At 38.4% G+C, this 24,611-nt stretch overlaps 1 protein-coding gene across 3 annotated transcripts in view; it reads right to left on the reverse strand.

Moving 5' to 3' along the window:
- Positions 1-24,163, reverse strand: part of PCMT1 (protein-L-isoaspartate (D-aspartate) O-methyltransferase) — a 36,696-nt gene extending 12,533 nt beyond the window's left edge. For 2 of the 3 annotated variants that reach the window (XM_005518395.3, XM_014263644.2), the window contains exons 1-5: positions 23,389-23,647; positions 11,087-11,191; positions 9,866-9,897; positions 8,072-8,176; positions 4,658-4,778 (exon numbers count right to left, since the gene is read on the reverse strand). In XM_005518395.3, coding sequence (XP_005518452.2) covers positions 4,658-4,778; positions 8,072-8,176; positions 9,866-9,897; positions 11,087-11,191; positions 23,389-23,647 — 622 coding nt within the window. Of the gene's footprint in view, positions 1-4,657; positions 4,779-8,071; positions 8,177-9,865; positions 9,898-11,086; positions 11,192-23,388; positions 23,648-23,937 lie in introns of those variants that run through there. The other variant, XM_014263645.2, reaches the window with a different exon arrangement.
- Positions 24,164-24,611: the final 448 nt, after the last annotated feature.

A 24,611-nucleotide genomic window follows, 5' to 3' on the forward strand; every position in this document is an offset into this window, starting at 1 on the left:
TTTTTTAAAACATTTTCAAAAGGACTGGAGAAAACAGCTGGTTTCCCATATCTGTATGTAAAAAATAAACACATTTGTAAAATAAATGCAACAAAAAACTCTCATATGTGCATACACATGCTTGTAAAATATACATATATAAATAATATTGAAGCATCTGAAATTAGAAAGCATGGATTTATAATGAAAGTTCTTGGAAACACATCATCCACCTAGAACAGATACTAAAGTATTTATGCTCCCTACCAATTCCAGCACAGGTGAATTTCCCCCCTCATTTACCCTCTTAGAACAAACAATTTGCCTTGTCTTCATGCACACCATTCCTAAACATAATGCAAATTTTAAGTCCAAAGTATTAAATGTCAGAATCATGTATCAGAAGACTCCAAAGGTGAGGAAAAGACAAAGGAAGTGTTCCCATAGACTATATGCCTACAACTGCACTACCAGTTGTAACAAAAGACCACACCTATATGCATACATTAATGCAGTACTGCAGTAACCTCTGCACACCCCACGTTCCAGCAGATGAGCCTCACTATTCTTCCTGCAGACAATCACTGGACTAACACAGAGAGCCAGGTCAGACTCATGACTAAAGCTCCAGGTGGCTGCTTGGAAGATGCTAGGGGTAATCATGGTTTTCAGAAGTTACCAGTGCTGCTTCACCTTTGGTGAAGAACTCATGGAGAAGCACCCTAGCACAGGCATCTAATACCATCCCAGTTATGCAGAAGGAAAGAGTAACAGTTTGGGGGTTTTAAGCCAATGAAATGTGACAAACTAAACTGGACCTTGAGTCAAGCTTTGAAAGAAGACAATGTGAATATGGCATCCACATTATTTACAGGAAAGCAACAGGAAATCAGAGCAAGTCAGGCAGGCTCTCTCTGGAGTTATTTAGAACAAATGCAATAAATGATGCTGAACCATCATTTATTTACATCCATAAATTCATACTCTGTGATTATAGAAGTTCTAATAATCAGTCAAAAAGAAAAAACATGGAGGTTAATGAGCATAGTCTTCTGATCAGCACAAGTAATTTGGGGTTTCCCATCATCAGGCAGGCTAAGTTTTGACTTCTGTGCAAACAACAGTAAGTATCACAGGTTAATTAAAACTGAAAGAATCAAAAGAAGTGCTACGTCCCAGTCAGACACTGAAACCTGTCAACTTTTTGCCTCTAACAACTCTCAAGGCAAGAAAAATACATAGTCACCACAGCAGGTTTCATTTTGACCTCCATGATAAGGAGAGCCATCTGGATAGTAAGAACACCCTTAGGTATCCAAGACAGTACAGGAAGACCTGGACAGCTCCTCAAAACAATTAAAACTGAGGTTTTTGTCATCTTCCTTATGAGGTCCTAAAAGATGATCCTCTCAAGGACCTTCTGCATCCATGCTCTTTACGAAAGCACATTTCCTCAGAAGCTGAGAAGCCTCTTAGAGGTCAGTGACATAAATACTCATCAACTCTGACCAGCAAAAGCTCCAACCAAGGGCCACAACCAGAAGCTGCGAAGCAAGAAGTACCAGCGCTTCAAGAGAACTCATCCCTATTGATCAGCCATTTCCACTAAGTTAGATGGCAACAGAGATCACCAGTAATGAAAGTTCCAGTACTTCCAGGGTCTAATCTCTCTGACTGCCAAAGTGTTCTACTGGAACAACCATCTCAATGCAGTCAAGTATATAATACTTATATATCTTAGTAGCACTGTACAACTCTTCTAAAGAGGCGGCAATGATGTGTTACTGTATCAAGCTGCTGTTCCATCAGAGACAGCAACAGAGAAAGACTTCTTTAGCTTATTCATACAGATAGTGCTAAAAATTATGTTAGTTACTCAAGGAGGCAGACCCTTATTCCCCAGGGCACACAGCAGGCATTAGAAGCAGTGACCTCCAGTACTGCTGGAAAAAGAAGTGATTGCCAAGTTGAAGAAGCAGCTGTGAAAAGAAACTGCTGTCACTTCTGAAGAACACATGTATTCTGAGACATTAGTGTTCCTAGTCCACTCTCCAGAGAAGTTTGAATGTGACTTCTGTACATCACTTTACTGACAGCAGTAAAGCAGATCCAAAAACAACTATCCCTTTGCTCTCAGAAACCATAGCTAACATCTCCAAAAACAGCACACACACAACCAAAGTGGGGGAAAAAAAATCATGCTCCTTCATATGCATCAGGTATAGCATGACTCCTCCCTTTTAAAATCCACAAAAATTATGGTTACAGAAGAAATACATCCACCCACAACGGCAGCAGACTTTCAGATATCCAGAAGATTTAAAAAATAGTTAAGCTGGCATTCATACATTCAGTGTCATTCAAATTATTTTATTATTCAATGTCCAAGGGGAAAGAGGACCCCAAATTTTCAGCTTGTGTTTACATCCTGAATAATGTCACCTATCCTACTCACATCTCCAGTTACATGCAGCCTGTTAGTGAAGTAATTGTGGTGGTGGGTGGCAGGTGGTGATGAGGAAAAAATGTCAGGACTTTTTGATATAAAATGGTTCTGTAGCTTGTTTATAAATCTAGACCTGATCTGCTGATCACAGTACTCAAGCCTTCAGTGCCTCTATGCAGACCTGTTTCACACAGTTGTAGCACAAGCACAGAAACAGAAGAAAATTACTTCCCTCAGTCGTTTAGAATCCCTCATCCCCGCTGGCTATGGCTGCATCAGCAAATAGTGCAGTACAATAGAAGTAGATCTGTACAGCAAAAGTTTTTGCTGAGAACCTGGCATCCATGCAACATACGCATTTCGGGATAATCACTGCAGTCTAGATCTAAGTCTTATTGTCTTAATATCCACATACAAAACATATTTGGTTGCTTATTGGAACACATAATCTTGTCTAGTTTGTTTCAAAAGGAGTAAGATTTTGTGCTTTCCAGGAGTACTCTCACGTGAGCCAAAGAGTGGTGAGTAGAAGCACTTGAGAGATTCACCTCAAAGGCTTCCTCCTGATATTAAGAGGAGACAAAATCAAGCGATAAAAAAATAAATCAAAAAGCCAAAAGGCACAAAAACTAACAAAGACATATTAATCCAAGTATACCTATTTCCAGTCTCTCAATGAAGTTTTACTGAGACACCCCAAAATAATTTTGCTGTTCCTGAAATGCAGTTATGGCATATGTGAGATATGACAAAGCTGAGTAGAATCTGAAGGACACTGTGAAAAGCCAGCAACTGACACACCTGATCTTATTTCATACAGCTCCCATCTTTAATCAACAGGTTTTCACAACTTTTTTGTTTCTGTGTTTGGGATAGGGGTTTTGGTGGGGTCTTCTGTTGTTGTCTTTTTGTTTTAAATAAACAGCTGTCTGAATTCTTTCTCCACAAAGAGCTCCCAGGAATTCAGCACAGCTGAAACATTCTTTTCCACCTAATTCACAGAAGTATTACTTGTCCATCTGTACTTTTTTAAAATGTACCTCATAACAAAACTATTCACAAGTCTCTTAGTCACCCTGCTACATAGTCAAAAATAATATAGATAATGATGTTTACTTAGAATTCTAGACTTGCAAGAGCACCAGAGTTTGTTCAGGAACGACCAAAAGCTAAGTCAAAATTGCTTTTGTATAGCAACAATGGAAATTATTCCCTCATTCCCCCTCTACAGCCCTAGCAATCTAACTTCTTTTCCAAGAAGTTCTGAGACCTAAGTGTTCTCAGTAAGATACACTGCATTATATATATGGGTACTTGTTGGTAAACTTATTTAAAAAACATTTAGAAAAGTCCCTCCTTTACAAGAAAAGACCAAGAATCAAAATGGTAATTCAGATAAGATCCAAACATCACATAATAATGGTTTTTCCAACTGTTCTTGTAAGAAGCCTCAAAAAACATCCAGACCTTCAACTTCTTTTTAAACTTAATCAATAGAATGACACACTTCTCATGCCATCCTTGCATCTTCTAAGAAAAACAATAACCAAACAAAAAAACCCCAAATAACCAAAGAAAACAAAGAAACAAAAAAAAAAAATACGATTTTTTTTTTTTTAGTAAAAAAACATTACTTAAAATAATTAACTGTCCTTGTATTGTTTGGGCAATTTTCCTCTCAGTAACTCTAACTGAATTAGAGTACTTTGGCGTCAATCACTTCCCTGACATACAACTACTATCAATTTTAAAAACAAGTGAAATAAACTTCAGTGGTGCATACTGCCAATCTAGTTCTTTTTCCACTTGAATCTTCACATGCAGCTTTCTCAACTACTCTTATCAGAAGTGTGAAGGCTTTGTTAAAACACCCAAATTTAGATGACAGGGTATTTACTCAAGAACAGTTGTGAATTAAACCCCAATTTTAAATAGCCAAATATAAAATTACAGACTTTCAGCATGTATTTTCACTAAAAAACCACTTCCCTGTTAATGACAATGATTACACAGTCTTTGAGATCAGCAGAAGTCATATTCTGAACACTGGGGGAATACACTGTTTTTCAAAGGCCTAAAGACAATTCAGGTTTTAAAGTTTTCATATGGCTTCTCTTTCTTCGGTTTAACATCTTAAATTCAACCGTTTAATAACATCCAATTCCATCATTTTCAACCAGCTGCTAGAAAGAATATAAGTTTAATTAGTAAAAATATCAGTCTGATGCTCACCAATCAGTTTCACTCTTCCTGAAGACAGCAATGTGGGATCGTCTTTTTTGACATTATTTATTGAGTCATCTACTAGTTCTTTGATATGATCAATTCCTACAACTTGTCCTTTGGGACCAACCTGGAATAAAAATATACAGTTGAACAACTTCTGCTAGTTTCACTTACAGAATGAGTACTTATACTTCCTGACCTCATTTCTCTAAAATAAAACCAAAAACGTCAAAGTATATTTTCCCAATGTTATTAAAACTACTGTTAGAAATTACAAACCCTGACTGCTAGAAACACCTGATAATTAAAGTGTGTCTGCACAGTTTTATAAATATTGCTACAGTGATCTTTCTGAGATGTGATTCATTTGTGTAATAATGTTAGTGGAGATTTCTTCTTGGAACTTTTAGAAGTTGAATTTGATTATGTTTGTTTTGATTACCTGCAATAAAAAGTAACAATGTCAAAGACAAAGACTAGAACTGAACTCCTTTCACACTGAACAAAACTTACTAAGGATTAAGGCTTTTCTAGAGAAGACCTTACTTCAAGGATTAAATGAGGATTTTTACTCAAAATCATCTCAAGACTCCTTTCAGTAGCAAATGCTGCAATTACCAGAGACAAATTACCTTCCACATTCATGAATATACTTTCAGATCATTCATGCATATACTTTCAGATATATTTACAGCTCTCCTCCATAGAAAGAGTGGAACTTCTGAGAGCTCTTAACTAAAAAAGGTCACAAAATCTCTGTATTCGGAGAGGGGAAACAAGGGCTACTAACAAAAACTTCTCCATTACAGGTATTTCTTCCAGAATTTTGTCTTTAGTCCAGAAAAAAATATTCAAAATTAAATCTTCAAAAGTCTGACCACTTTTAACAGGATCCAGCTCAAAGAACAGAATAGCAAAGTACATCCTAGCAGCAGCCCATGTTGCCTAACAACTGTCTTAGGACACATCTGAACACATTGTTTATGTTTCAGTATCTTACATTTTAATATTGTTAAGACATGGAAAATTAGTAACTGGCTATCCTGGGAATTTTTTTTATTGTTTTATTATGAACAAGTCCTGTGTTAAAAGTATTAAAAGTGCAGAGTTAGCTTTTCTGGTTTGAGTGGAAGACCACCCACCCCAGCCTTTGAAACAGGGAAAGAGCTAGTTTTCACTATGACCATGGATTGCTGTTCAGAGGAACACCTGACAGTCAGCTGTACTATAAGCTGGCAAAAGATCCAGTATATTCCAAACAGTAAATTCAGAGAAATGAAAATTTAGCAAAACGGTCAGAGCATGAAATAGCCAGATAAATAAGAGAATCTCCTGCTGCATGTGACAGCCCATTATATTATATTAATATATAACCCTTATTTCTGAGTCCTCACCAATTACCTCTGTCTATTACCCTGGAACTGTGAAGCACATGCAATTGAGACAACAGAAAGATGGCACAATTTTTGGGATCTCCATGTTAGGAAGAAAAATATAGCCAACTCTTTTCATAAATCCAGAACTGAGAAAATGAAAACTGTAATTAATTTAATTTGCCAGCAATCTTCAAAAGTAAATAAACTTAATTTTGCAAGCCATGTAGATAAGTTTAGCACAGAAGTTTAACATGAAAATTCAAACAATAATCTTAAAGATATTTTACTAGTCTAAGTAAACATAAAGCTTTCCCAGAGGTTCCACAAATGAGATTATCATCCTAAGAGTTAAGTTGTCACCTACGTGCACTGAGGCACTTGTGCCACAAATGAGAGCTACTAATTCTAGATCTCAAGTAGATGGAGAAGCAACATCAGCATAATCACAAAAAGCACATCCCCAACTGAATTTTGGTGGTAAAACCCTACTCTACCATTAATTCCTATAATATATGTCCTTCAAGTTTTTGTTACTGTTAGCAGTGCTATCAAGTAGAATGAAAGCATTTACTCCATTTTTCACGATACACGTCTGTAAGCCATTCCAAGGCAAACCACCAAGGAGGATTCATAAGAGGCACATGACATTAATATGGCAATAAAAAGACAGAAGGATTAACTTCAGGAAATTTGGAAAGAAATTTCTTTTTTGTGCTGATGATTCTGACTTCTCCACAGCTATTTTAGTAGAAAAAAGTGCACAACCACAATTTAGCACATCCTATTGAAAATGGCTATTCCTTTATGCATTCATAACTTCAGTGAGAAATAAGTACAGCCTGGACAAAAGTTTTAATGCATGTAGGATTGGCGCTCCCATGCTAGCATTTCATTACTGACTTAGAGACCAAATACAATAGGCAGCAAGTTGAATTAAGTGCCATTTAAGATTTCCTCTAAACTGCAGTTTGGTTAACTTATTCAAACTACCTTTTATTTATTTTTTTAATTTTGTAGCTAACACTTAGAAATGTAAATATTTTTGCAAGTGCATTGCCCAGTCTTAAACATTCTCAGCTAATTCTTAACACAGGGAAACAGAAGCGATTGCAGACTCAGACTGGTGCTTGAAAATAGAAAACTAAGCAGCAAAGAAACCTAAATGAGAAATTATCATATGTATCAACACCTTTCAAATTAACTTTGCAGAAAGACAAAACAAAAAAATCTAGTTAGCAATTTAATGAAGGTCCCTACTAATCATAAAGCAATTATAAAGCCCTGGAACAGAGATAAGAACTGATTATATTCCTCTTCATGAATCAGTCTAACAATACAATTGCTACAGCCACTAAAACCTAGATTTTTTTCATCTTTTTTTTCCTGATGTAAGATAGGGAAGATGACAGAAAATTCCTTAGGTACAGGTAGAATAACACAACTGAGATTAAGTTATTTGGAAAAGATGTAAAATTCAAATTAATATCTAACTTATAAAAAGTTAAATGGACACTTATAGTAATGCCTGTGCAATATAACAAGAAAAGAAAGCAATTAAATTCAATAACAATTTATATATATATATCTACACAAGATATTTTCCTGTGGAAACAGGATTCTTTTACTCCTCACTAAGCTCTCATTGTAACAGGAATCCATGACAATTTATCACAATGAGAATATTCATAGTCACACAGGATAACAAAAATTTAACTATTCAAAATAAAAATCTTCTTCCTTCAAGATGCAAAGCGACAACTAAAATTCAATCATTAAAAAAACCCCAAAAATATCCAAAAAAACCTAAACTTCCCCGCTAGGTGGTTTCTTTACCATTATACCGTTTATTGGACAATTTAAGTTAAACATCTACTATCAGCTACCATAAGAAATGGCTATCAATCACACCCAGGAGAGTAAATTATTTTCTGCATAATATACTTCACTCCACTACAAAGGATGCTTTTTTTTTCCCTGTAATTCCTCAAGTTACACGTGAGTTCAAGCAGTTCTGATGATCAAGTGATTAAACGAAATAACTCACCATTCGCGAAAAGCATGCTGTAAGAATTCCACTTCCAGATCCTACATCAAGTGCTTTGGCTCCTTCATGTAACTGATCAGACAGAAGTTCAAGTGCATATGCATGCTAAGAGAAGACAGAGAGAGAAAATTTCAAATTATTTTAAGTGTATGTTTTACTCAATATCTATTAATTTCTTCCGAGATTTTGGGAAATGCCCTGAGCATTTTGTGTAATGAATTTCAGAATAATTTCTATTACAAAAAATGGGGGGTTTTCATTTCATGAAAACAAATCTCATGAGTGTATTTTTTTTTTTTTGTTAGCATCCATATACAAAGCCTCATTTGACCATTCAAGCTTCTAGCACAAACTCTGTTTATATGTTAGGAAATACACTATAAATCAGTTTATTTCTCCTCAGCTCTGGTGACTCTTACTATTCTAGCAGTATATGGCCAATAAAGAATTTTGTTTATCATTATCCAATATGCATTGTAATAAGCTGGTACAAAAGCTAGCTAGGAGTAAGGCAGCTCTAGAGCATCAAGGAAAATGGCTATTAAAACTACCTCCTGTATTACCTGCATACTTCTTGAATCAAAGAATAAGAAAAAAAAGCTGTCTCTTACAAAGGCAGATAGCCAGGCTGACATATGAAATGCAGTGGTCTATAGACACATTTGACCACTTTTGCTTTGCTATGTGGTGGACCAGTACACAAACTAAGTTTGTGCTGCACACTAAAAAAACAATTTTCATGTTTCATAGATAGCCATTACAACACTCATTCAGCTTAATCCATCCCACCCAGAAAAAAGAAATAATTAGAATATTCTCTTTTAGAACATTCCTAGTTCATATTTGCTTAGAGGATATATTACCTTTTTGCTCTAACACTTCATATACTACTAGTGCTAAACATTGGAAAAATAATGACTTAAGGGACTTAAAATTTTGAAGCATATTTAATACTTAGCAACAGTACTTTTTTCTGTTTTTTCTTGAATAATATTGTTAACATATCTGTACAAAATTCCCAATTTTTTATATTGATAACTAGGTAAATTCTAAGCCAACTACACAGCTTTTAGTCAACAGAAGCAGACTTTTACTATGTTATGACACTTTCCAAACATCACAAAGACAAAATACATGCTTCTATTCACCTCCAATCTCAAATAAAGAAACATAGAAAAATTGTATCTGGGTTAGATATGTGCACTGAAATCCCAACTGGAACACTCACTCTGGTCTCAAACCACCTGGCAAAAAAATCTGTAACTCAGTACAATGTATCTTTTTTCCTGTCCAAAGATTTAAAGGCATCACAGCAGTACCATACTATAGGCATCGCTGTCATTCACTCCACAATTGTTACGATTTTATAAATTACAGAGTAATTTACAATGGAAAGATCTCTTGAAATCTTCTGGTCCAGTCCTCTTTAAATACATAGGCATTTTAAATTAGGCTGCTTAGAACCCTGTTCAGTCAGCTTCTTTGTATATCAAAGAACAGAATTTCCACAAGGTGCAAAGCCTGTTTAAGTGCCTAGCTACCCTCAAAGTTTTTTTTTAACTGTAGAAACTAATCAGAATTTCCTATGTTGCATTTTTTTGCCCACTACCCCATATCCTATTATTGTGTATCTGCAAGAAAAAACCTATCTTTTCTACTTCCTCCCAGCAGGCAGTTCACAAAAGTGTCACTGCAATCAACTGTTCATTAAATTTACTGCAGTAAATATTTTATTTCAAAAACATGTGGATGTTTATAAAATCACTATACTAAGCACCTAGATTTAAAGCTTACCATATGTGGAGCACTGATTGTTGCTTGGAAACCTGCAAAACAAGAGAATGGAGATGTTCACTGCTGTTCCAACAGTCACCTTAAAATCTTTATTACCTTGATTGTAAAGTGCAACACTTTCACTGTCACCCTCATTCAGGGTACAACATCCACACCCCAGCAGTTATGCAGTACTCAACATCAGAACTGAGTTATGGTACATCAGCTGAAAACTATGCTGTGTCAACTCTGGACAGGAAAAAAAAAAGGGTTTTATCCCTGATCTCAGTTAAAATCTCCATTTTGTCACTATACGTTGAATGAATATCACATATTGAGCAAGTAGGTTTACTTCAGAAGAGTAATGTCTCCCAGAATAATGTAATTCCTTTTCCACTCTTCCCATATGTGAAAACATGAATTTGTTAGTTTGGATTTCATGTAGTGGCAACCATAGAACATCTGGAGAACAACTTCATTTTGTATTTTGCAAACAGCAAGTGAGAACGAATACTTATAAGAATGGAAGACTCACCTATATTTGTTTTTGTAAAGATACACAAGTCTTTGAGTAAGTATCTTAAAATATTTTTAAGTTTTCCTAAAGAACTAACAAAATCCTAACAAAATTCACTCACCATGTACTATTAAAGGCAGGGAGAAGATCAAGAAAAAATAAATTAGTACATTTACAAAGTTCATTCTCTTGTCTTGGAAAGATAAAACTGGGACCTGGATGGGAAACAACTGTCCTGGCAGTAGACCTTCCCATTGAAAGTCTATTTTTAAAGATTTAACATAAAAAGAAACTTTGTTTCTTTTTGTTTCTGTGTTTGTTTGGTTTAGGAAACTTTGCATTGGTCCCAATTGAATAATTTCTGTAAAGATAGGGAATGTTACTACCATAAACTGGATGCAAATTATTTTTAAGTATTGCATCAGCTGCACCATTACAAGTTGCTGTGGTTTGAAAAAAAAAAAGCCCACATATTTACACATATTAATATTGACTGAAAAACACCTCTCTATCTGATGTATCCAAATATGCCAACTATGCAAATATCCAAATATGCATTCTGCAAGAAATTGAAGGTTAGTTAAAAGGTATGCAATAAATTGATGAAGTAAACAACCTTCCAAATTTAAAAAAAAAAAAAAAATCATATTCTTAACACATGAATGACAAGAGCAGTTTAGACAGTTATACAAATGAAAACAATCACTTTTGCACGATGCTCTTACCTATAGACTGTGGAGAGTCCATGTAAGGGTTGTATTTTGCATAGTGGCAACGGTCTGTAGCCAGCATTACTTCAAATACCTTGTCTGTCTTGATTATTCCATTTTCTATAAACAAACAAATATATAAAAATGAAGGCATTGCTTCTCTTCTGCAGTGCAAGAGTCTGTGAAATGTGTTAACATATTCATAGCATTGTGAGAAATCATGTGCCTTACACAGATCTCTAACAGTCTTACCCTCATCATACAGGCCAAGGCAGGGGTTGGACTACATCATCTTTAAACGTCCCTTCCAGCCCAAACCCTTCTGTGCTACTAAAATTAAATCTGGAGTCCAGAGATCATACAATGCTTAAGCCAGTGAATGTTGAACAAGACTTTCCCAGCAGTTACAAATGTTTTTCTGAAACCATTTGCAAAGATCTACCCCCTAGGAAAACTCAACTTCATGCACACCTTTGATAAATCCTGAAAATACAGTCAGTAAGAAATTAGTATTACTATGCATACCAGACAAGATATACTCTATATTTCTAAGAAGCTACAAGTAATTATTGATAAACATACAAAACCAAGTTAGAAATGTGAAGTTGAAGCATTATTTCTCAACACTTTAGTTTCCAGATCTGTTTGTCTTGTGTTAGCAAAGAAAAAAAATCCTTTTGTAAAGAAACTCCCACTGAATCTGAATTCTTATGCTGGGGCAGGCTGAGGCCAAAAGGTTTTTATACCGATGACTCAATCTTTTTTCACTTTTCAAAATAAAATATAAAAGTGCATGCATGTAAAATGTCAGAAGCAGCCACTTTTCCTTGCTGTTTTATTAAAGATTTTTAACATTAATAATTCTATTTTTTTTTAAGTTCTGAAGAGCCCATTAATGAATAACAGAAAAGTTTGGAAAACAAATGGAAGAAATTAACTACTTACTTGCATTAAAAGACAATATAAACTAAAATAACTGACATTTCAATGATAGATTGCCTCATTAGCTACTTTCTTTAAATAAGGGTTTATTTGCAAAATTTTATCTATAAAGAAAAAAAAATCATTTGAGCACCACTAATATCTAACCCAAAACATGAAAATCAGATTATGGAACTTGTGTAAGAGTCTCCTGAAGTTGTACCAGTGGGTTTTTTTGAAGTACCACCAACAAAATACACCTGTGCCCAGGACTGGGCTAACTTCTACAGAGACTTTCCTGACTGTTTACTGGGTGCTCCAAACTACACCTATTAATCATGGGATTTTCCTGTCTTTTTTTCTTATCTATTATCTGTGTCCAGAATTAATTATCCTATATAACACAGACTTGAATTCAGAAAGGAAAATAACTCCTCAGATCATATTCCTTTTTGGTCTGAAGACAAAGTATCACATAGAACTGCAAAAGGAATATACTATTACTATGGGAAGTTTTAAAGAGAACAATTCCTTTTAAAAAAAATATTAATTTTTAGAAATATTTCTGTATCTAATAAGTCACAGAAAAAGCATACACTCCACTCACAGTCCGCACACATTGGACATATCCTGTTCTTTGACTTCATTTTGAACTGAATACTACAGCAGTCCCAGTTAGAGGAGACTCATTTCAATCCAAGGTTTTAAATCTGAGCCAGTAGGCATTTGCAGCAGTTCTTAAGTTTATTTACTGAGCAAAATTGTACCCAAAAGAAAACAAACAAATCAATCCATTAATACATTGGCACTAACAACAGAGAACAGTAAGGAGAAAAAAAAAAGTTTTCCCTGACCACTAGAAATTAATTGGATTAGTTGTATAGCAGTTCTGTGAACAAAGCATAGAAATGAAAAAAATAAAACTTTTACTCTTAGAGTGTCATTAGGAATCACTAAGAAGTTAGTATCTCCAAAACAAATGTACTTTAAAGAAAGGAGAATAAGCAAGGCTGATTATAACAAAAGTGAGGCGATAAAGGCTCTAGAGGACTGAAGGGATGTCAAAAAATAGTAGCTGAGAAGCACTCACAAAAGGTCTAAAATAGTGATTTATTTCTTTACATGGAGAGAGGTGCCTGTATTCTAGAACTATAGGTAGCCACCTGCTCTTTCCTTTTGTGCCTTGTGGAACAAACATGCAGAGAACAAAAAGAACAAGCTTCTAGCTTGGAAGTGCAACTGCAGGGCCCTATGACAAGGCCAACAGCCTTCTCTAACTTCACAAAATTTAACTCAGATCCAAGTTCATACAACTATCAAATAAGATGCTTACACTGACAGACAAATTACAAAAACCCCCTGAAAATACAAACTACTAATATTCTACAAATTTTGAGCATTCAGGGTGCTCTCATTCAGCAAACAATCATGAGATTTGCTGATTGTTGTCGTCTTTTTCATCAGTAAATAATAATTGAAGAAAGTTACCAATACACAAGAGTCCCCAGCAGAATCTCTGGGAGAAGCTGAATCTGCTATCAGCCATTTATTTCAATTACTGAATAACGCTCCATTCTCATAAAAAAAACAACACAGTCTCAGCTATCCCCCCATAGATTAAGTCTGCTTTTCAAATTTGCTTATTATACGATGGAAACAACATCAAATTTTAGGTGGGAATTCAGAAAAACAATCAAGCCCTAAACAGGAAGGTCAATATTGACTTAGTTGTAATTTTTATTGTGTTGATAAAAATAAGATTTTTTTTCATATTCTCACAGCTGAATATAGAGAAACATAGCAACTGTAAGGTACTAAACTCCAGAAAAGTCCTTTCATTCCTGCAACAGTCAGTCCCAAGATGACCAGCTGCCAAGATCTTAATTCTATCTGAAACGTGACTCTGTCAAATTCTCAATTAAGTCCAGAAAACAGGTATATCCCCTAAAGAAGCCAGTAATAGAAGCTTATATTTCAAAGAAGACATTATAATTTCATGCCGTCTCTACCAAAAACCAAAACAATCAACAATAAATTAACTATTAATAAAATGCTAATTAAAAACATTTTCTAAATCTTAAAACTAATCTGTATATTGCAAGAAAATAATTCACAATTAATGTATATCCTTTCCAATTATAATGTGCAGAGAAAACTCTCCTTGAGGAAACTGTTGGGTTTCAAGACCGATAATCAGTTTGTACTGCAAACAAATCAGATATTAAAATGTTTACAAGCAAAGGATAATACACAAACACACTGACAGCTTGAAATAAAAAGTAAACTCGAATAAAACAGAGTTTTATCAGCACAACTTCCAAGCTTCAAAGGGCTGAAGCTGAAAAGTAAGTACTTAACAGTGGAGCACTGCCTGCCAAGTTCAAGAGTTACTCTGCACAGAGGCTGTGGCAATGACAACTTGACATAATTGGAGCATGTTTTGAAAACTCTCTCTGGTCTGCCTCTTTTCCACAAATAACACCATGAAAACAGGAAAAGAGCTCAGAGAAGTCCTTGGACTTGAAGGTGGGAATATACCACGGTTGAACGTAACCTGGGAAACTGGGCAGTTGGCTGTCAGAGAGCAAGGCAAGAAGAGTCTGAAAAGGCACCATGGACTTTTAAAACCTATCTAAAACCTATCTTTTTATTTTGTCTTTTATTTAGCAACAAATGCACAACTGAAGTACTTTTGTTTCAAAGAATTGCCTGCCTCACTGATAGTATCCTGCCTGTTGATCAAACACGTTTCTAACCAAACCATAAAATACTAGCAGTCAACATTTACACCAACACTGGCTTCCAGATCAGAAAAGAGGATGTGTCATTGCCACATGATCCAGCACACAAGCTTACTATACAAACTGTAACACCTACTCAAACTCCTCCTGTGGCTGACTTTTAATGTATTAAAAAAATGCTCTTGCAGATCCGAAAACCATTTACTATGTAACTACTTCAGCATCTATATCGTTCAGCTTCTTAGATTATTTTCTCCATAACCTCTGCAGAATACCTCACTTAGGAAAACAAATTTTCAGCAAAACAGTGATATTTTAAAATCATACAGAGGTCTGAAGGCATGATGCAAAGCACATATGGCTTTACGTTACAGAAGATTCATTCATGTAGATTAAAATTACTGAGAAATCATAGAATGGTTTGGGTTAGAAGAAACCAAAGGCTTCTTCTTACAGCTCAACTAGTTCCTTCCTTGGAGCCCCGTGTTGGGGACCTCAGGGCTGGATGCAGCACTCCAGGTGGGGTCTCACCAGAGCAGAGCAGAGGGGCAGAATTGCCTTCCTTGACCCGCTGGCCACGTCGCTTTTGATGCAGGACAGTTTGCTCTCCAAAAACATACAGTGGGTGCAATTCCTGTCCTGATCCCCTGTCAATGTCAACGACAAAGATGTTAAACAACACCAGTCCAAGTGCCAACCCCTGAGGAACACCACTCGTCACAGTCTACACTTGAACATAGAGCTTTTGACCACAACTCTTTTGAATGCTACCACCCAGCCTTACCTATCAAATGGTCCATCTGTCTAATACATGCCTCTCACTTTTAAAGACATGGATGTAGTGCAGGACAGTGTCAAATGACAGTCTCCACCTGACCTATGCAAACCAGCTAGCAGCTTTCCAGAGGAGAATGGGCTGGAACAGAACCACATCCTGATTTGCAAGCAATGTGAAAATTGTTGATTTTAAGCACCTGATCAACTGACATTTTTAAAGTCAGTGTCTTTTTGTTTGAGCAGAGGAAGAAAAAAGATGGGAAAGAATGTGGTTCAGTTAATAGAATTTTATTTAAGTAATGAGCACAGGAAGACTTCACTGCAAAGCATGAACAAAGAAAGCACTTAAAACAAGAAGTAGTGCATCAGCACCCGAAGATCCAATAACGGACACTGACCCAAAACATACAAAGCTTTTTGTGCTAAAGAAATTGAAATTAGGTGTTTGAAAACAAGTGTTTCTTATACCGCTCATATATGTAAACTTGTTTTGCTTTGATGATTATTTAAGAGCTATCTGCCTCAAACATTCAGCTGCCCATCTATTGTCACTGTGATTTGAATTCACAATATCCAAACATATTCCAAACAGGATGTTGCAAACAGCTCACTGGAAGAGAGCTTCTCACTGGAATTGAGAGTCAATTGTTCAGAGACAAGATGACAGAAAGACTGAGGAAAGCAAGAGTCCATCAGAGCTCATCTTAACAGTCCAGGAATGAAACACAAATACCAAGCCCCATGAAAATTCTGAAGTGACAGAAACTAAAAATAATGGGAATAATAATAATGATAACAATAAAATTACTGTTTAAATGTTACTCAAAACCTGCAGAGGTAAAACAACACAAGAATAATAAACTTACTATATATATTATATATAAATAATAAAGCTCAACACAACAAACTAGTACACAGCCTCCAGCTTCAGTTAAATACAAACTTACCTGTCAACATTTCACTTCTATTTTAAGGAAGTATTCCTTCCTTATTTAATAAGTCACCTTCAAAAACAACCCATCCACTTTGGTGTAACAGGTAAGAGCTTTCTATTCATTTTTGTGTATCTGAATGTTTGCAGTTATCTAATTTAGTAATTTTAACCACAGCTGTATTGCCCACTCCTACTGTCAGCCAATGTTGTAAAGTTGGTATTAACCATTTTCTTTTCCAGAGGAGGAGAAAGGCCTGCTAACACAGCCTTCTAGCACACAGATTTATACAGAAGTTCTCTGTAATGTACTCAAATTTATCATAATGGTTATGTTGATTTCATCTAAATCTGTATCAGCAGCTGAATGAAGAAACATTGAGGAGTACATGAAAGAAGAAAGTAACTTTTAGGTTGGTTTCAGCATGCATAAACACAGAATCCCATCTTCCAATGAACTTTAACACCCACCTGCAGATGAGGAAGACTTTAACCTCTGGGCACTCCTCAATCCCTCAAGATTTGAGAAGGCTGAACTTCAATTACACATCACGTGGAAAGTCAAAACTAAAGAGTTCAATACAGACTGGTAACAATCATCAATCATGATGAAAAAATGATCAGAGGTTAAGATAAACTTAGCTGGATCAGACAGATAGACAGGGAACTCTTCACGGTAAGGCTTGAGGCAAGACGACTTACAGTTTTAGTAGATCTGTAAAGAAGGCAGATGGTGCACATCTCACACCTTACTGAGTAGATTCCATGCAACAACTCTGCAGTTTTCAAAAAAGCCAATGCTGTTAAGACCAGCAGCTAGACCACATGAAGAGTTTGCTATTTTGAAGGTGGTTTCATTAAGACAAGCACTAGTACCACATGGACGTGAAGAAGATCAGAAGATCAGCAAAATATAACCCTGACTCTTGGCAGAAAATGACAAAGAGCTGTCCTACTGACAGAAATTATGAAGAATTTCTGAAACTGTATTTCAACAGTGCAAGCACTTAGAAGTATTTTGTGCTCAAGTCCACTATTGAAGTATTCAGGTTCTGAAGTTTTAAAATGTAACTCACAAGTCATCCAGTCCAGGAGAAGTCCAGAGTTTACTGATCTCAAGCTTTAAAAGAGTTCACTCCGTTTTTTGCCAAATGTTGGTAATTTAAATTAAAAATTAAAACATTTATAAAATTAACCTAATAAAAAAATTAATAAAATTATTTATTTAAAGTGGTATGTAGCACTACACATGACTTTGAGGGATAACATTCACATAAACAATCACTCAAAAGAACATGAACATTACACATTTCTTTCTAAGCATTCCAGTAGCTCTTAGTGATCTCTTGATACCACATCATGATGAAAAAAACAGTAGCATTAAAAGAAAAGCTTAGTTATACTGAAACCAAACCATAGGAGTTTCCCTCTTTCTAAAACGCCAACATGCAGCAGTAATGACCTGTTTTGGACACATTTGCAGTATCATTTCCATTTTGCTATGGATTACTATGTAGCTTTAGACCACCATGACAAAAATCATATCGTGCCATTATACTCACATACAAAAATAAAAATGTATCTTCAATCCAGCAAAAGAACCAAACATTTTTAATTAAAATTGTTTATTAGAAGTTATAAAGATTTGTGATGTAAATAATCAGAAAAAAATGCCTTATATTTTTCTTGAATGATCGAGGACTTGGATTTTGATGCACTGTATTGTAGGAGTTTCTGGGATAGTACGGGTATATTTTTAACATTACATTGACACCCTGTCTAACAGTAGGGAAAAAAAAAAAACATGCCAACAACAAAGAACCAGTTAAGAAAGAACACAATCTTAATTTACACACCAATAAAATGTGATAAATTTTCTTAAATTTAGGTTGAGTTTTTTTTCTTTCTGTTATAATTTCCTATTATCTGGGATATTTAGCTGCCTTGATTTACTTGAAGGCCTGCCTCTTAAAAGATCAAGAGTGTAGAAATTCCTTCAAAATATTTCACTGATATGGGCAAATCATTAACAAATACTTAAATCTTCACAACAACTCTTTTAGGCAATTATTCAAATTACTTACTAACAATTTTTTTTTTTAAATCTCAATGCTCCAAAAAACAGCATCACAGATTACAAGTCTGCCACCTGAGACATGAACTAAATTTAAAGAACTTTAGATATTCTTAAATTAACATATCAGTGGGAGTGTTAATTTTTAATTGAAAAAAATAGTTCACTTTCTAACCACTTCACTACCTGGTCATAAGTTACAATGCTTAGTCACTGAAGCCTCAATATATTTATGATGAAGGAAAGGGTGGTCACTGAACACACACAACAGGCAGCAGAAGTGCTTGGAGAGGGGAGTCATTAAATTCGGTCTAGTTTTCCATTATCATTCCCCTTCTTCGTGTTCATCCAAGTTACATTACTCTTCCTTAAGCAAAATTAGACAGATGTAGAAGAGATTTGGTTAAACCAAGGGAAAAGACATGACGGGAAAATAAGCAAAACCAAACCATGTTTACTGATTACTGAACCTAGGTTTGGCTTACTACATCCAATGCTGTTCCATTCATGGCAGTTCCCAAAGAGATTTGTCCTCAGCAACCAGAAATCTGCACCAAAACGCAGATTCATTGCAGATAAGCCCTCATCATGATGAAGCATGCCAAGATGCCATTTTTAATTATTTACCATCTAAATAATTAAAACACTTGGAGAAATACCTTTAGCATGTTTAAAAATAGAATTCTCAGACCCTTATAATATTTGAATATATACTAATTAAGAATCTGATCTTATGTGAGGCACAAAATTCTATGGAATCTCGTGTATTAGAGCTGATAACTTTTGTGACACGAGTTTATTAGATGAGGAAGGTAAAAGAATGTAACAATAAACAAATCCACAGATGGTTAACAACTTCAGCCACAGCCAAGCTAACTCACTTTCACTGAAAAATATGGATTCCAGAGCAGGTATATGTGATGAAAACACCATTGACACAACATGACCAGATAAATAAGCAAAGCAAGCTTGTCATATGGCAGTATGACATTAACTGGAGGAAAAAGGCACAATGGGAAACATAATGAACTTTGATTGCTTTTGAATTGGACAGGGAACCAATTTTTCTGTCCTTCAGGTGGGAAAGAGAAGCTGACTTCTAAGATGTTGGCATGTAAAGTAACAGGACTTGGCAAAAGCCCGAGTATGAAAGACAGAAGATGAAATTATCTAATAGTGACGTATCAGTGGATAGCTGAAGATACAGAGAGGGGAAAAAAGTTACAGGTTTAGAGTCAAAAGACTTTCAATCAAGACAATAGTAAATAACTCACCAATTCTTTTTCTCCTTCCTCAGCAACTCTATATAACAGATTCATAATAAAAAAATTCCTGTCAGAGTTATTTATTTAAACACAGGCCATTATTTCTGCGTTTAGTATGACTTCCAACCCTACCGTAACCTGCATTTAGAGAGCTTTCCTAGAAATGTTGTCTGCTAATAGATCTTACTTTAAATATATTTTAGGGGGAAGTTTACTCAAGTTTGAAGATACATGTTCAAGCATTTTCAGTTAGGGAGAAGCAAATATTTAAATAATTACTCTATGTTTTAAGGCTTTAATGAAGAAAGAATTATCAGATTAAAAAATGCATTTTTAAAATATGAGACATACTTTCAAGAATCACTGCAACAAAGCAGCTGAACACCTCATAGCAACAGCACATTCAAGAACAGCATTTTTGTTGCAAAGAGCATGTTTTAAACAAGTTTATTTTATAGATGTCAAATTGTGCATCTATGATGCCTCAAATTAACAGTGCAAAAACATGTTTACAATACAACAAGAAGTTAAAAATCAAAACAATAAAACTATGTACTGCAATATTCTTCAGTCACTTGTCTCTAAGTCTGCACTGAAAAATATGCGAAGTTCCAGGACCCTCTTTAGTAGTTTGTCCCTTTTAAGACAGGACAGCAAAAATAATGCCTATAAAGAATAATTGCCTAAATCTACATTGCAAATATCCAAAATCACTTGTCACTACCCTAACACAATGATTGTTGCCATTATAGATTAGTTACTTCTATAGTTAAGGCAACAGTGAAGTGAGCAGTAAAGCAAATGTCATGAAATGGGGAACTTTATTGCCACAAAACAGAAACACTAGTAACTATCAAAACAGCTTATAATGAAGAATAATCTCTATAGCTGTTTTAAAGGAAAAGAATAGAAAGCCTACAGGAATCTTCCAATGATGTTTTTATTTGGAAGCAAAACCACTTTATTAAGTTCCCATTTTCCCCAGCCCTCATTTACCCACATCCAAGTTCACTGCTTCTCTAACAACAGTACAACAGCTTACAGGCATTGAGGAGTTTAAATCTTGATGCTTCACAAGTCATGAGAAAGTGACCCAGCTTTACAGCACTGACTCCCTCACAAGCAATTCTACAGGAACAGTCAAGAGAAGAACTGAAACGTAAAGGCAGGGTCAAGAACCTCTCTATCAGGATTTGCTGCAGAAGAAAACATACTGTGTCACTACAACCTGAATTATTTTCTTTAAGTTATGCAAAATATTCAGTACATTATACACACATTTACTAACTTGCACACAAGACAAACACTGGACAACATCAAATTAATCTCATCCAATTTGTATTCTTACTTTTAGCATAAAATGCTGTAAATGCTATGTAGCTGGTTTTAGAGAGGGGGAAATATATTGACGAATCTACTACTCCAGAAGAATTCTCTGGAACATTTTAGTCTTTCTGTAACCAGTAATTTTTAAGTTTGTTGAAACATATCTGGGAGAATTGTATCACATTAAACAGTACTTTCTTCTAAATCTGTTCCCAACTTTAGCAAAAAGGTATCATCTTACCTGAGGAACTCTAACTTGAAAATTATGGTCTTCATTCAGCAGCTGCTCTGCACTGATAAAACCCTACACCCTGATCAGAGTCCCCACTGAAGTTGACAACAGTCTTGCTGCAAGATCAAAGGCCTCTGTACTTCCACAATATTTTATTGCCAATCCACTACTTCCCTGTTTAACGCCCCTCAAAATATTTTGGCATGCATATGCAAAATAGAGAAATTACAGACTTTAATTTTCCAGGAAATTACCATCAGTGTGTACTTTAAGATGACAATATTGAGTGCTTCTATTTTACTTTCCCCTTTCTATAGAACTATTGCTGTATACTAACTACAATGTTTTTTTAGCTTTGTCATCGTTATTCGCAATGTCCTAAACAGTTTCCATGTTCTGAAGAACTGCCATTGTCTTCTGCAACAAAGAAACAGGTTTTGCCTTCTGGTTCTGAGCATCATAGACTATTCTGACAATAATTGCTTTTTGGATGTACTTTGGAGCTTAATGTTGATTTTTACATCAGAAAGTTTTTCCCTGCTGTGTAAGAGAACAGTATTTCACTAAAACAGTGTATCTAGCCCTTTCACTTGCAGAAGAAAACAAAAAAATGCATTGCAACACTTGTCACAGGAGAAGTTATTATCTATTTATTAAACAGAAATTTTTACAATGAAACTCTACAATAATTAGTTGTTTTTACAGGGAAGCTGAAAGTCACTTCAGCATGTATTATTCTGCTGAATGTGACAGTTTGCAGAAGAAAATACTGGAAAAGACCACAGGATCAGATGATCTAACATAAGCAGAGAAAAGGAGAAAGGAGAAAACAACAAGGGTGATTCTCCTATGACACCAGAATAACGAGGAGGCCACACAGCTGACCTTGTCTGTGATCTTGTAGTATCACTAAAATAGGAGACAATTGCCGTAATACAGGGTCCAAATCTACATCCTTTTATGTCTAGGACACGAACTTTAGAAGAGGAAGGGAAAAGGCCAGGAGCAGAAACGAGAGACACTGTAAGTATATTTAAGTGAAGTAATAATTCTATTCTAATATGAAAAATGGAAGCTCCCAATATAGAAGGTGTCGTCTGTCCGTCCTCTCAGGACCTGCAGACTTCAGGATGTACTGAAGTACACCGGCGAAGAAGCGCCCGCCCAACACCTTCCACGTTCAGCACGGGGACAGCACAAACCCTCGGTGAGCACAAGGGAGCGCCCAGTGCAGGGCAGCCACTGCAAAGCTCGGCTGTCACAGCATGAGTCCGCAACCCGACAGCTCCTCTCCTCTCCCTGCGGTGCCAGCCTACCCCTTCGAGCGGAGCCGCTCCGGACCCAGCCGGGGAGGGGGAGGAGGAACTGCTGCCACACGCCCCTTTCACCCAACACAAACAGCCGCGGCCTCTTCGGCGCGTTTCCCAAACCCGGGCGGCTCCTGCTGCGTTTTTCAGCCCGGGCCTAAAGGACCGGAGGACGCCTGCCGACACCACCAGTCCCGCCGGCCGGAGGGAAGCTAGGCGGACGCCGATCCCGGTGCGTGCGGGGGATCACGGGCCCTCCGGCACTGCCGCCGCGGCCCCGCCTCAGCTCGCACAAGACAGACGAAGACGAGGCGGCGGGAACGGGGCCGGCGACGGGGGGGACGCGGCGAGTAGGGAACAGCCACGGCCGCCGCACGGCGCTTCCCCTCCGGCACCGCCATCGGCGCCACCCCGCCCGCCGCACTGCCTCCCGCAACAACAGCCCGGCCCGCCCTGCGACACCGGCCGCCGCCCGGACACACACCCCCCGCCCGAGCAGCCGGGCACGCACGGACACACCCCCGGCCGGACACAGAGACCCGCACAGGCAGACACGGGCTGACGGACGGACGGACAACACGGACACACGCGGCCGGGCGCCGGTGCCGCTCCCTGTGACAGTTGGCGGCGGGTCGGGCGGGTGCCGCGGGAGCGCGCGGGCGCCAATGGTCACCGGGGGGGCGGTAACGGCCGCCCCGCAGCCCAGGAGACCAGCCCGCCCGCGCCCCCGCCTCGGGACTCACTGCGGAGGTTGTGGATGAGCTCGGAGTGGCTGGCGCCGCCCGACTTCCAGGCCATCGCTAGGCACACTCTGCGGAGCAGGTACAAAGCCGCCTTCAGCGCCGCGACTGCGCACAGCAGCTTCCCCAGGAAGGACACAACCTCCAGCGCCGACACAGGCGCCGCCTCCTCGCCGCCTCCTCCCGCGGCCGCCGCCGCAGCGGCTGCCGCGCGCTCGCCGAGGGGAGGGGCTACGCGCCCACCGCCCCGCGCGGCCGACATGCCCCGGCCACCGCCGCCGCCGATCCGCCGGCCCGCGCGGTGCCCCCCCCGCGCATGCGCGCCCACAGCGCCCAGGGGCGCGCGTGGGGAGATCCTCGCGCGCCGGGGCGGGGATGCTCAGCGTCTGCTCCCGGCCCGCGATTTGTTGCCGGGGCCCTGGATCGAGCGCTGGCGGCGGGGACCCCCAGTCCTGCTCTCGCCTCAGAAACGGCGGCGGGGCGGGACGGGTCTGGGGGCGCGGGTACGTGAACTTAGGAGCTCTGTTAATGAATGAGATAGCGAAACGGCACCTCGGTGCGCACACAGTTTCCTCCCTGCCGCGGCCTTAGCCGCTCCCGTGACACAAGTCGGTATACGCCGGGTAACGGAGAAGGCGGTGTCGGGGCTGGCGAGCCCTATCACGGTGGCTGCGCCGCCAGCTCCCGGCTCCGGCCCAGCGCGCGACCCGCCGCCCTTGCGACGGAGCCAATTAGCGGCGTCTCCCGGCGCGGTGTTTTGCATGGGGCGCGCCTATTGGCCGAGGCCAGCCCGCGCGGGCCAGGCCTACGTGTTGGAGGCTGCCATTGGTCAGGTGGCGCGGGAGCTGCGTGTCCCGAGTGTGTCCCGTGTGTGTGTGCACGGTGGGGACGGGGCAGGGCGGGCGCGACCCGCACGCGGGAAACAACGCGAGAGTTGGAGCGGGGTGGAAGGATATGCAGTGTTGGCGTAGCCGTAAGGCTGGCTGGACGCTGCCCAAGAAGCATGCACCGGTTCAATGCCGATGGCGTAGGACAAAGTTACAAATTAAAATTCCTTTTAAAAGGTGCCCAGGACAATACCTCGGACTTTAGTAAATGCCGATGGGGCTTTATTCTGTCCCAGGATAGGCCCATGATGAAGTAGCAATCCTAAGGGAAAAGTAGCACCTTCGGATTCTCCCACAGCCTGTAACATAACGAGGAAAACCAGAGAATTCACTTCATAC

The sequence above is a fragment of the Pseudopodoces humilis genome, chromosome 3 (assembly GCF_049639895.1).
Source record: "Pseudopodoces humilis isolate 2021_Gansu_Grassland_sample_001 chromosome 3, ASM4963989v1, whole genome shotgun sequence".
In the NCBI taxonomy this organism is placed as follows: domain Eukaryota; kingdom Metazoa; phylum Chordata; class Aves; order Passeriformes; family Paridae; genus Pseudopodoces; species Pseudopodoces humilis.